This window comes from Lemur catta, chromosome 1 (genome assembly GCF_020740605.2).
Source record: "Lemur catta isolate mLemCat1 chromosome 1, mLemCat1.pri, whole genome shotgun sequence".
Lineage (NCBI taxonomy): Eukaryota > Metazoa > Chordata > Mammalia > Primates > Lemuridae > Lemur > Lemur catta.
Window position 1 is genome coordinate 129,341,732 of NC_059128.1, and position 14,731 is coordinate 129,356,462.

Here is a 14,731-nt window from a genome sequence, read left to right on the forward strand (position 1 = left end):
ACACAAATGTCTAATTGCTTCCCTCAAGAAATGCATGGAAAAAAAAATCACATGTCAAATGGAAAGAAGTTTCAGGTGAGCTCTGCTTTGTATCAGAGAAATGAAGATTATCCAAACTATGGGATAAAGACAAAGAACAACTTTAAAAAGTAAGTCATGGTTATTATTGTAGAAAACAGCCCAGGTCTTTCTGAGTCTTCACAGAGCATTGGATTTGTTTGGAGAGCTATTAGTTTGTAGAACATTAATTATATGTATATTAAAATAGCTGAATCAAAATACTTTCCAGAGTCAAATATTAAATGTCTTAGACCAGAGGTGGGGAACGTTTTCATCTTGGAAAGCTGCATTAATTTACCTGTAATCAAATAAGGCCGCATTCAAGAAACTTCAATTAGATACACTTAAAAATGTACATTATTTTGTAAAAATCTAACTATTATATACTTAATAATTTCAAAAAATGAAAACTATTTGTTAATTTTAAAGTTAACTTAGTTAATGACTTTGTTGTGTCCATGTTTTGTTGGAAAGCATTTGACTATGTGGTTGCAGCATGGAGGTCCACAGTTTCAGTTGATCCTCCAGATGGGTAGCACTCATTTGTGACCTTACGGGCATCTTGTTTTGGGTTAGCATAAGCAATGGGGCTTCTTTCTTGAGCTGAGCCTTGACTGCCTTTAGGCTCCATTTTGACTCTTTCCACAGGTGACAAAATGAGGCTCAGGTCTCATTTGAGGGTGATTATATAGACAGACTTTGCCTTTGTATGCTAGGGAGGTACATTTGTTGAATGAATTTGCAGAAAAATCAATATATGTCATACATAATTTTTACAACCAAGACTTTATGTGACATATTCCTCTAAGCTTAAATGAAAAGGAAATGTAGTCAGGTAGGAAAAAATTAAGTAAAGCAGAAAGATAACAGTCATGAAAAATAGATTTCCGTGTCCAAAATTCTTACCCAATGTCTGCCGGAAAGATAGCTTCCAGCCTCTTGCTGTCTGGAATGAATCTGTCTTGAATGCCAGGAGCATAGTATTATTGCTGCTCTTAATATTTGGCGGATGCCTGGAACCACAGAATTTGCCAAGAAGCGGATCACTGGTGTTGGAGCCATCATAAATTGCCAAGTAGTCCTGGGAGCAGGAGGTGGAGGGAACTACATCAAAATCATTGAACCTGTGAAATATATACCTTGTTAATACCAATGTTCTCCATTTGGACTTCCCTTGGTTTTTTTTTTTTTTTTTTAAAGACAAGGCAAAAACTAATAGGGGAGAATCCAAGCTTCACTTGATAGGAAATATTAGAAATAAGACATTACTTTGCTAATCAGTTCAAAAGTTTAGCTAAAATTTTTTGAGTAACTACAATATGCCAAAAACTGTGTTAGTAGCCAGAGATGTAAGGATGAATAAGATACAGTCCTACACTTCAAGCTTCAGATTCCAACTAGATATCTCCATTTAGATATCTCACAGGTCCTCTAATCCAAAATATAACATTTTCCCCCTAGTGAGGGGACATATTAAAGTCCATTTGAGATCAAGTTTTGACTAGTTGAACTAATATTTATTATTCCTTTAATAAATAGACTTTAGTTTTTTAGTCTCATTAAAAATATGGTATTTATTCTTCCCTTGTTCTTTTATGAGATGAGGTGGTACTATTGTCCTATTCTTTGCTGTGGGAAGCATGCTAATGTGAGAGAGAAGAAATACTGGCCTTGGAATCACAGCACCATTCTCGTTCTCACAGTCTCGTTTCCCTCTTTTAAAGTGGAGTTTTTAGTAAGGTTAAGAGAGCAATATGAGTAAAACCAAACTATGGTATCTGGCACATAATAGATGCTCCAAAAATGACATTATGATGATGATGATGATGATGATGATGACTTTGAAAATTAAGAATATGAAATAAATTGTATCTCCATAAAAAGATATAAAAATATAAAACCAATGGTAGGAAAGAATGAACAAATTTCTGTTGAGTCTCACTTGATTGCTCTAACAAGAAATTCACATTTAAGATCCTTGTGTGGCTGGGCACAGTGGCTCACGCGTGTAATCCTAGCACTCTGGGAGGCCAAGGCAGGAGGATCACTTGAGAGAGGGAGTTTGAGACCAGCCTGAGCAACAGTTAGATTTCGTCTTTACTAAAAATAGAAAAAATTAGCTGCCCAACTAAAAATAGAAATAAAAAATTAGCCAGGTGTGATGGTGAGCAATTGTAGTTTCAGCTACTCAAAAGGCTTAGGTAGGAGGATCACTTGAGCTCAGGAGTTTAAGGTTGCTGTGAGCTAGGCTGATGCCACAGCACTCTAGCCCAGGCAACAGAGTGAGACTCTGTTTCAAAAACACAACAAAAAAGATCCTTGTGGGAGTCATGGAACTTGCCCAGGTGGTGCTAGAAGTGCCCTTATGTGCACACTCTGAGGTTTGGCACGGCCATGGGACTTGCTTTGGCCACAGAAATTTACATGGCCATATCATAATATATGATAAAGTATTGTATATTACTCTGTGGAAGAAGTTTTACAAACTACTACTCTCTTTGCCCCATTGCCTTCCCACTGCAGTGGTGATCATGGAAGCAAATATGAAAATGAAGCTGCCATTAGCTGGGGCTGCTGTGTGAGCATGATGAACACAGCTTCCTTGCCAGGCCACACGGAACATACTCACACAAATGAGAAATAAACTTGCTGAGTTAAGCTGCTGTGCATTAGGATCATTTGTTCCACTTATAACCTACCCTGACAGACACATCTCTAACTTTTCTTTGATGGCTTTATTCAGTGCTGTAATCTAAGCCTATGCTTTGTCATTTTAAGTAACTATTCCCCAAGTTCCTAAATAAGCAAGACTTCCTACATGGTGTTACTTTAGGATTTTATAGTGGGATTATTATAGATTTTTTTCGAACTTGTTTAAATTATTTTATATCATGTCCTCATTTTTGTAGGATCTTCTGCTTTCTCAATATTTTTTTTGCTAGCAGTTTTAATAAATGACACATAATATGGAATAATGTTGAAAATATCTAATAATTAAATACTTCCTTTTAACAACCTTAAGAAAAAAATCTGTTAATTTGTTTCTAAACGGTTTTAGTTGGTTGATTATTTTCAAACTGATGATGAAGAATAAGATGAAAAAATTCTTAAGTTTCTTTTATCACATGTACCATTTAATGTTCTTATGAAAGAAGATCAGGGCAGAACAATAGCTAGGTAATATCCAAGAGCACTACATTTGCTTTTATTCTCTGTGGACAAAATATTTATTTTCCACAATAAGAATCCACAAAGAAAGATAACACCTGAATTTTCAAGAGGACTCAAACCTGTTTTGGCTTTTTATTTTGCATCACTTTCCCAGGAGAGCACAGAAGATAACTGAAAAATAGCCCACTGACAGAAAACCTTATGTGGCCAGCATATTCTGAGAGCCTTAGGAGGAGGATTTATGTTTTACTAATGTCTGAATCTTCTTCAGCACCTAGGAGAGTTTCTATTTTGTAGAATGTAGACTCCTAGAAAGTGTACAATAAATAATTTTCCAAACCCATGTGATACGAACTTTGACTAGGGTAAGCTCTAGAATCCAAGCTGAAAACTGAAAAATACATGTATATTTTGTATTTTATATAGATAATGTATATCTATGTAAGTTGATATGTGTATCAACCATGGTCTGAATGCCTGTGCTCTCCTAAATTCATATGTCAAAATCCTAACCTCCAAGGGATGCTATTAGGAGGTGAGGCCTTTAGGAGATGATTAGGTCACAGGGGAGGAGCCCTGATCACGAATGGGATTAGTGCCCTTAAAAAAGAGGGCCCAGAGGGACCCCTCGCCCCTTCCATCAGGTGAAGACACAGCAAGAAGGTGCCTTCTGTGAGCCAGAAAGCAGACCCTCACCACACTCTGAATCTGCCTTGATCTTAGACTTCCCAGCCTCCAGAACTATAAGAATTTTTGTTGTGCTACCCAATTTCTGATATTTTGTCACAGCAGCCTAATTGGACTAAGGCAAAACTCCTACACGTGTAAGAAACAAATACTGTGCCACGGCAGCAAATGATAAGAGCTACCCCTACGCTTCCACACCTGGACAGGCATCCTTCCCAGGCCTCCTGCTCAGGGCCATCTGGCAGTTTTTGTTCTTCTTTTGTCCCTAGAACTTAAAGGACTCTCTGACCTGGGAGCACAGTTTCTTTTCAAATAGTGCAGGTTGGATCTGCTGTTTTCTTCAAGGTCTAGCGTACAGACCACTTACTATGTGACACAGGAACCAAATCAAGCTCGATGAGACCTTATAGCCCAAGGCCCCTGGAGGTAGCCTGCAGGGAGTTCATTATCTTTAGGGAAGAAATTGATCACAGACTGATGGGGGGAAGTAGGTACGTGTGGTCCTCACCCAGCAGGCTTCCATGTGGAAAATCCTATATCGCTATGAACTATACCACCTGCCAGAGTTTTGTACCACCTGCTGCAAATCACAGAAACATGTCAGCTCAGGTGAAAGTGCCCTTGAACTTCACCATTCTGGAGCAAGAGAGGCTATACTTCCTTCAACAGTCTTTTGGGAAGTGACTAGGATTAGGGGGAGAATTTACTAACAAGGTAAGATATCACGCATAGCAACAGGTTAGAGATGTTCTGATACATGAATAAAAATAAATTTAAGTGATTAAAAACTTTATTCTTTGAGAGACAGCATAGAGAAATATTAGGGACATGGTCTTTGGGGAAAACCTGACATGGATTCAAATTTTGACTCTTCATTGAAATGTGGGTTCCTTTGGGAAGGAAAGCTACTGGACTGTTCAGAGCCTCAGTTTTCTCACCAGTGAAACGAGAATACTATGACTCACATGACTGTTTTAAGAATAAAATAAGACAGCTATAGAAAGTATTAATCAAAGTTCCTTGTGTTTAATAAATGCCCAACACATGCTAACTGCTCTCTCTTGCCCCTCCTACCCGCTTTGATTCAAAGTGGGACTATCACTTGACAAGCCATTAGATAAAGTTTTTTCGCAATTGTTGGAAAATTGTGACGACTGTTTTAGCTGGTGGGGTGCCTGTTTTTCCCCCTTAGTCACTGTCGGCTTGTGTGCAGGGCAGGTGGCCCATTTCCCGGGTTAAACTATCATATAGGAACCTCACTCCTCCTTCCTCTAGATTTCCCAATAGACCAACCGCTGATGACAGTCAGTGCTCTCTGTCCATAAAGGATTATCTTTTCTGTAAATAAAGCCAAAAGGGTTTTCTTAAGAAAGCAGATTGTCACGTACTTGAGCTGAATCACTCTGTTGTCACTGACGATGATGGTATACAAACAGTGCATGTCGTTGGGGTAGTCTGCGTAGGAATAGGCAGGACTCTTGAGGATTCCATAGGAGAAATTGAACACACCACCACAGGCTGCAACAGGAGACAAGGGGACACACAGAGAACAATTATCACTCACAGCGTGGAAAAGCGATCTTGAGATATTCTATGCTATTGATCGTTTTCTCCCTAAGAGAGATGATAATTATTTTTCTTAAGGTAACTTAAACCTCCCTTCACTGTGTTTACAAATAATTCTGACTTTTTCACTGGGAGAGATGACAAGAGACAGCAAGGGAGTCGGAACAGGGAAGAATGGTTTAAACACATTCTGGAAAGGAATAAATCTGAGTCAAATTAATAGCCAGAGTGACAATGATGAGAGAGAACATTCACATGTCGGGGTGTCTTTGTCCCTTTCCTCTGGTTACCTGACAGCTTGAGAGAGATGACAGCAGTAACTGGAAGTTTAGAAAAGGCAGCCAGAACCCAAGCCCTGCCCTGAGCACATAGTCCTGGGAAAGACTGTGATCTAGAAAGAAATCTGAAATAACACAGGTTCAAGTGTCTTCTGTCAGGGACAGGTTGTTACAAGGTGAAGTACTGGAAATCATCCTTGGAACTTTCCAGTTTGGTTCCCTCTGTGGGCTCAAATGCATAGCGCTCTTCAGTCCTATGGATTTGTAGTCAGTTGTGAGACTGGTGAGTGACACCCACCTGCTCGAATCTGTATCCCTGCTCCTCAGCAAGCGTGGGGAGGCTCGGCCTACTCCCCTCCCAGCCGCCAGCAGTTAACAGCCCAGAGCCCTGAGCTATACACATGAGGCAAGAAAACTACAGCCATAAAAATATAATAAAGCCCCATCGCAAACAATGTAAAATTATTATTTTTGCTTGGGCTTACATATAAGGCAGAACAGATTGGGCCACCTAACGATCACGCCCACTGCGGTGAGAAAGGCCCACATTTATTTATTTTATGATTCTAAAATCATAACGGGGTTAGCCTATTTTGATGGTAATTCTATGGTTTATGCACTACGCACGGACATGTTCGACTTCACATCTCTCAGGAAGGAGAAACAAACCGTGGCTGCCGTGTGAGGTTCTTTATTTGTGTATTTATTGTTTTTGTCTCCGCTGAGCCCACTTTGCAGGGAAAACTCTTCTCTGTGTGTCTGTAAGTATTCATATGCTTAGACCCCTGGGTACGTCTGCATGAATTAAATGTCACATTTGGGTAGCAATTACTCCCTTTCATTTTATACACAATTATGTGGTTTCCAAGCTCATCAAGGCCTAAATGACTTCCATCTTTGTACACTGTCAGAATTTGAAGTCTTAATATCAACAACCCTCGTTTAGTGAGACTCTCACAGGTGATACACTGAACCTTGCAAATTGTGTCTTAGGAAAGTGGGAGATTCAAGAGAAGAAGGACATAAAGCAGGAGTTTAATTCTCCAGAGCAGCAGTTGTACTAAGAGAATAAAACAAATCAGTCCTTTTCTTTAATCAACAGGACAAGGGAGGAAGAGAAGTTAATTGCTCAATTCTATCCTGTTTGTGCCAACAGAGCCACAAAATCCTATGTAATCACACCCTGCAAACGGTGAGTTAGAATTCAGATAGCGTCTGATATGAACAAATTATGAAGGCCTTTTTCATAAGCAAATTAACATTTGTAGTCTCCTCTGTGGATGGGAATAGTAATTTATTGGAAGGGAAACTATTTAACTTTCCACCTTGAGCAATAGGTTTGGTCAAAGATAAAACAAAACCAAGAAAAATTTTACAAGATTCGTGTGCCTGTTTGACTGAAGTTGGGATGCCGTGGGAGAAATATGGTCAGCAAACTAACCCTGCAGGAAGGAAAAAGACTACCCAAGACAGAGAAATATGATCTTACAATTTTTTTCAGTAGCCACAAAGGCCTTTGTCCAATCTGTGCTTGTCTTTTCACTTTGCCTTTGATACAGAAAAGTTATAAGTTATAGCACAGCTGAATATAGCAATCTTTTCTTCAGGGCTTTAGCTTTTTGCATTTTAAAAAAAATCCTTTTCTATCAGATCATGAAGACATTCTTTTATATTTACTTTAAATTTATAAAATGTTAATTTTTGTATTAGCAAAGTGACTTGGGGAAAATAAAACAGCAAACTGGATAATTCTGGACAAGTTACCTTTATGTAATGCATGAATAACTAAAGACAGCAGGAATGTTAATTTTTAACTTAAATCACAAAATAAATCTCAATTCTCCATTTGAGTTTCAAAGAGCAGTTCTGGCCAAAGTTCATGAAAAAGGTCCCTTTTGTTTTGTAAGGAAAAATGTCCAAGTATTTTTGTACTATGCACCTAATTGACAATTTTTTCCCCTTAAAGTCTCTGAATCTTCAAACTGGTGATGCATGAAAACTCTTCATGTAAATTACTTAAGAAAACTGTGTAAATTACTCAAGAAAAAAAGAAAATTCCAAACCCCATCATTATGGCTACTCACAGTTTATCGTATAGGAAAACTTGAATCCGAAGTCTGTGATCTGCGCGTTAGAGTAGAAGTTAAGCAGCAATGGGCCAGCCGTGGTGACAGAAGCCAGCATCTCATCACCACACACCGTGGCCAAAGGGGTGGCCGCCACGCTGTTACCCCTGATGATGTACACACCGTCATTGACACACCCTCCTGTCACAGCTGAGCGAGCTGTACAAAGCACAGAACCACCAGCGTTACGGTCAGAAACAACACTGACAATTAATGCTTAAAAATAAAACGAAAACCATTATGATGATTCATGCCATTGATATGAAAACCAAAATGAGAATCAAGAGATATTTGACTTGGTTTCCTGATGAAAAGATGTGTACCCTAATTACAAAACAAGGACAGGCATGAGAAAACAGGTAGAATGTCACAACAGATACATTCCACTTTGAAACAATTCAGAGTTTTCTTCCTTTGTAAAAGGATTCCTCCAATTCAGTGATTGCAAATGGGCTACCATTTTGCCTCCCAGGGGACATTCAGCAATATCTGAGGACATTTTTTGCTGTCACGGTGGGAAGTGGGATGCAGACCAGGGATGCTTCTAAATATGCTGTGATGCACAAGACAGTCCCCACGCCCTGGCCCTCCCACCACAGAATACTACCTGGCTCAAAATGCCAATAGTGCTGCTATTGAGAAAACTTGCTCCAAGCTTATGTATAAATAAGGGACTCCTTTTGGAACGATCTGGATGGAACTAGAGACCATTATCCTAAGGGAAGTATCTCAAGAATGGAAAAACAAACACCACATGCACACTTTAATAATGTGGAACTAATTTATGGGCATAGAAAGGAGTAAAAATCGTTGGAAATCAAGAAGTGGGGAGGGGTAAAGAGGGGAACTGTAAAAACCTGTCTAATAGGTACAAGAAACACTCTTCGGGTGATGAGCACACTTACAGCTCTGACTAAAGCATTATAAAAGCTATCCATGTAACAAAAACATTTGTACCCCTTTAATATCTGTAAATAAAAAAAATAAAAGAAAAAAGAAAAAGGGGCTCTTACCAACCATTTTAAATGTTCACTCAAGCAATATTAGCTTAAGAGTTTAGTGCTTGTAAAAAGACATATCACTGTTTTATTTTCTAATTATAAAACAAATATAAATCCCAGCCTCTCCACTCGCAAAGAAAAATATAAAACAAAATAAACAAGAAACTAAAAAGACTTTTACTACTACAAAGTATCCAGTCATTTGTATAGGTGAATATATACCGTTAAAACATTAACTGGGATCATGTTGAGCACAATCTTTTGCAACCTAATTTTTATTAATATAAAATAACATACATCATGCATTTTTATGTGATTTAATATTCTTCTAAAACATACTAACGCATATATCAAATGCCAACGTATAGATGCACCATCCTATGTTCAATTAATCCCCTATTGCTTGATAATTCTATCTCCTCCACATTTTTGTGACTAAAAATATTGTTGAAACAAACATTCCTACATATGTGTATTTGAAGAAGCTTTTCATTATTAGAATAAGTTTTTATAAGTTGAGTTACTGGCACTAAGGTAAGATTCTTTTTCAGGTTTATCAAATGGCCCCTTGGACACACCCACAGCATTTTCGGTATTTGACATTCTTCCAGATTCTAATTGTCATCACCCCACAGAGAAACTCTGTACTCATTAAAAATCAACCTCTATCTTGTCCTCCTTGTTTAAGACTCTCCCAGCCCTAGGCAACCATTGATCTATTTTCTGTCTCTAGGATTTGTCTATTCCAGATATTTCATATAAGTAGGATGATACAATATGTGACCCTTTGTGACTGGCTTCTTTTACTTAACACAATGTTTTTGAGGTTTGCTCACATTGTAACATGTGTTAGTACTTCTTTCCTCTTTATGGCTGAATAGTATTCCATGTTCTGGATATACCACATTCATTTATCCATTCGTCAGCTGGTGAACATTTGGTTTGTTTCTACCTTTTGACTATTATCGATACAGCTGCTATGAACATTCATGTACAAGTTTTTGTGTGGGCATATGTTTTCAATTCTTTTAGGTACATAACTATGAGTGGAATTTACTGGTTCAAAAATTAGGTATGTATCTAATTTTATAAGAAACTGCCAATCAATTCTTCTCTCACCAGGAATATATGAGATTTCTAGCTGCTCTGCCTGTTTAGAAGCATTTGATACCAACAGTCTTTTTAATTTTAGCTATTATGGTGTGTGTGACATGATACTTCATTGTGATATTTAATTTGCCTTGCTCTGATAATTAATGATATGGAATATTTTCCCCATTCTCATTTACAAACAACAGCAAAATATTTTTATACCGTGTAGATGCTAACTCAAACATATATCTAACGATCCACCTCACCCCAACACAAAAAGGCAGCCACGCTGCAGCAATACAAGGAGCCAGCCTTAGGGTGAGGCTCACCCTGGAGTTGCACAGAGTAAGAATGGAAACAGTAGAATACTTGATGATATAATTAAAAGGCTAGATTAAAAGATCTAGGCACACCCCACTTTGAGACCTTCCAGAAGTAAAACCTACTACATTGTCCTCTTGTGTTTAAACCAGGTTGAATTGTTTCCTGTTATGAATAACTGTGCCATAGAAACTCCTAATCAACATGGTAGCTATTTTTATTATTATAATCATTATTGTGATGATTGTTTATACAACCCCAACCTCTTGAGCACTGCTGCTAGGTTGATTGATTACTCCAAGGCATGACATCAGACCCAATCCAGGCCAATCAGATGTGTTCAAACTGAGTAAGAGAGCCAATGGTAGGAGCCAAAGGAGTCAAGCTTAGAAAATATCAGTGGTCATGCTTCCTGACACATGAATGAAGCCAGGTTGCAGTAATAAAAAAAGTTGTCATGCAGAAAGCAGCAAAAAAGAGGGGGAAAGAAAGAGTACACTGAAAGATTCTTGTCCCTGGTTTTTCTTGTTCTAGAACCTCTTTCTTTCATGAGATGAGATAACCCAGTTATCTTTCTTATAAACTATATTTTATATCTAAGCTAACTTGAAGATAATCTACCACTTTAACTCAAAGAATCTTGATGAATACATTTATATATATATATATATATATATGTACATTAAAGAGTTACCCCCTATTCTTTAAAGGTGTATTATCTTAGAGAAAATTGATATTTGTATCAGAAAATATCTATGCAGTTTAAATCTTAGGTCATTTTAGGAACACATTTGGCTCCTTAGCTAAGTTTCTATCCAGCCTAAAGAAATCTTGAGGTATCAATTCAAGACATATTTATTAAATTAACCTCAAAGGATTCCCTTATTTCAAAAATCCTGGAATAGAAATGTTTTTAATTGGGCATAAATCTACAAGTTAAAAGTGTGAAAGACTTAATTTCAATGACCTTATCATGTAATTAGAATCAATGTGATGTTGAAAAAATGGGACAAAGAAAAAAGAGATTAAACACAGATTCATGGTTTGAATACTGCCAAATGATGTACTCTAATTATAACCTCAGAATTTGTGTTTAAGACATCAAAAGCTCCAATGGAACTTAAAAAATTCGAAGTAGATGGGTTTGGGGATACAAAAATTATGCATTAGATATAAAATATCTTTAGTTAGCAATAATATATAAAATTGTAAAACCAAAATCACAGAAAGCAGGGAAATATTGCTGATGCTAGGGTAAAATCTTGACCTCACATTTCGTCAAGTGGGCTGCTATGCAAGTGTCCTTTAAGTATTAAAGAGTTAGTTTTTAAGTTGTTGGTTTAATGATATGGACTGTCACAGTGGTAGTTATCTTAGGAAATTATGGAAAGATGTGACACATAAGGTCAAGTGTGTCTTAGACTTGGTTATGCTTCCAAATAATTAATTAAAGGAACTAGTTGGATTACAAAAAGTTAATTCATGAAATAGCTGTGGTATATTGAGATATAATGAAAACTCACTATTTATAAAAGGTCTATATTAATCAATAAGGAAGTTGGTTGGGGAGAGGCAGAAGTTGAGAGAGGATTTTAATTATTTTGTAGATGGCAACAGAATATCAAATAACTAAACCTTATTCAAGATTTAAGACAATCTGCTTGTTCTCAAAGCCTGATTTAATAAAATGTAAAGGTTATGTTTGGCAATTTACTTCATGGATTAAAACATTCTTATATCTTTTCTAGCAGTCATTTCTTTAAGGTGGGGTGCCCTTTCAAATTTTGCCCATAAGAAATCACATATCTACATAATAAACTTAGTAAAGTTACCTAAAGTCTAAGAACATATCAGGAATTAGCACAAAGTAATATATAAGAAAATAAGATATAAATATGTCATTAGGCATCAAGTAATTCATAAATATTCTTTTCCCCAAGCTCTACATATCACATCATTGCATTAGATCAAAAATATCAGCCTGATTCTTCAATCAGAAGACACTTGATAACAAAGACCACAGGCATCAGAAAATAATTATATTAAATGCTTTTTCATAATTATAGGAGGAGCCAATTGCATACATAATTGAAATATACACAAAACTTTCAAGTAGAACACAGTTAAATGCAATTAGGGGTGATTGTCTTCTAGGGAGAGAAGGGAACTGAGTCAAGGTTTGGAAAAAGTTCTTTAAGGAGCAAGATGGATGTGAAAGTTGAGTTTATGGCCAAGAGATACATTCAATCATACATATGAGAACTTGTCAGGAAGAGAATGCCCCTGAAATTGGACAATACTTTCTCCATGGACTGGAGTCCATGTCATGGGACAGGAAGCCACAGTTATTCTTAATTCTGTCTTCAGTAAATGATTTGATATATTTTTATGGTTGAAATCTTGGAGCCATAAAATGATTCTCCATGATTTGTTTTCATGATTATTTTTCATCCATCTGAAAAATTTTAGAACATGTTTATTGTTTCAGATGGATAAGATTGTATGCAATGTACTGAAATTTATTTTTTATTATATTTTTCTGGGCTTTTCTACAGTGCAACATCTAATTCTAAACCCCATCATGATTCCAAGAACTTGGAAAAAATTGAAAGGAAACTAAGGATTAATAATTCAGTGAATAAGATACACTTGTGGGATTTAGATTCAGACTGCAATTTTTCTTTAGAGTTATAGATAGAGGAAGAAATGCCAAAGAGGACAAGAGATGAGAGAAAATCCTTTGGTTGGGATATTGTAGATAAAATGAGTCTTTTCAGTAAAGTAGAAACAGGTTCTCGGGGGAGACAGCAAAGGTTGAAATGTCACCTGTCTAATTAACTGTACTCTGAGTAGCTCGGAGACTGTTGTCCTCAGTGGAGGAATGATTCCGTGGAGGGAGAAGCACATGCCAGTATAGAACTAAGTTCCACTGAGTGTCAAAGCCAAAGCCCTAAAAACAAAGCAAGTTCAAGTGTAACACAGGCAAGGCAAGGATCTCACAGAAACCAAACTGCCCCTCTGGTGCTCTGCCAATTTGAATAAAATATCAATAGGAAATATTTTAAAAGAACCATTGCCCAAATTTTTCTAATATAATGTGAAATGTGACAACACTCTGAATTCTTAAGAAATAAGTGAGAAAGCAAAGAGAAGAAATGGCAAGTAGTTGAGTAGTGCCACTTTTTAAAAAAAAAATTAAATTAAATGGGAAGCAATGTGAAATAAAACAACCAACAAAATTCAATTACTGGGCTTCTTGATGGGGGAAAAAAGGGCAAAAAAAGAATCTAAACCTAAATTTTCTTTACTTTTTCCTTTTAGCTTTCTACTAGGTGTAGCCCATAGACCAGAACTTCTAAGTTAATCAAAGAGAATTCAGGCAAATATCAGGTAGGACTTACCACCCAACTGCTCGGGAAATACAGCCCCATCCCTCTGGGGCTCTGAGACCATCCCTAGAGCACAGTGGGCAAAGGCATTTGCCTTTGCGGCTCTGCACTTCGTGGGCTCAGAGCCTCTCTACCCTCCAGCATCTGAGAAAAACTGAGTTTACAATATACCTAGATGTAGGATTTTTCAATTAACAATTTCTAAATCCTTCACTATCATCAAGATGAATCAGTGTTATCATTCAATTGTCATGATAGAAAAATCAAGGTATAGAAGGCATGGGGCTTGTCTAAGGTTACCTTATCTGCTCAGTGCTTTATCTATAAAGTGAAAAAACTGGGGCTATGATTTTTTTTTTTCAGATTGAGGGCATCTATTTGGCCACATGAATAACAAGAACACAAAAAATACATTTTTTGGACTGTTCAATATTTGGGAAAGTAAAATAAGTATTTATTTAATAACACCAGATTCCAAAATAAATACATTGTCTACAGGGCATGGAATGAATGTCTAGTATTGGAAATGTAAAAATAATGAGAAAATTAGAGAAATTTAGACCAACATAAAGCAACATACTTTCAGAGCAATTTACTTTGTGGTAAGTGGAAAGGAGGTCATTGAGACTTTATAACCTGAATAGTGAGTGGTTGAATAATCTGTGTATTTGCCAGAATATTGAAACCTTTCCTAAACAGTTGTCAGTGTTTAGTAGACAGAATGTAAGGACGAGTGTGTTTCCCCATAGTATGTGGTAGGCTGCGAGAGCTCATCTTTTCCTTGCCAATTCCGCCTTTTGTGCTAAGGGGCCCACCAAGACAACAGATCTGTAACCATCATCTTCACCTAAGTCAACTGAGGCTCTGCTGGTAGCTGGGCTCAGAAATGCTTGGCCATCCGAACAGTCTCTCAGAAACAGTTCCTATTGCCTGTAGCAGCTGGAAAGGTCAAGGAGCCTTCGATAAAGCCATGACATTCCTCAAGAGCAATTCTCAGTTTTAACACAATGTACTGCACATGCGTCCCTCAGGAGCACTTC

The 14,731-nt window shown here is 37.2% G+C and overlaps 1 protein-coding gene across 1 annotated transcript in view; it reads right to left on the reverse strand.

Annotated features, from left to right (window-relative positions):
* Positions 1 to 14,731, reverse strand: part of CUBN (cubilin) — a 227,505-nt gene that overhangs the window by 33,312 nt on the left and 179,462 nt on the right. The window contains exons 57-59 of the mRNA XM_045534123.1: positions 7,847 to 8,047; positions 5,307 to 5,436; positions 967 to 1,184 (exon numbers count right to left, since the gene is read on the reverse strand). Coding sequence (XP_045390079.1) covers positions 967 to 1,184; positions 5,307 to 5,436; positions 7,847 to 8,047 — 549 coding nt within the window. The remainder of the gene's footprint in view (positions 1 to 966; positions 1,185 to 5,306; positions 5,437 to 7,846; positions 8,048 to 14,731) is intronic.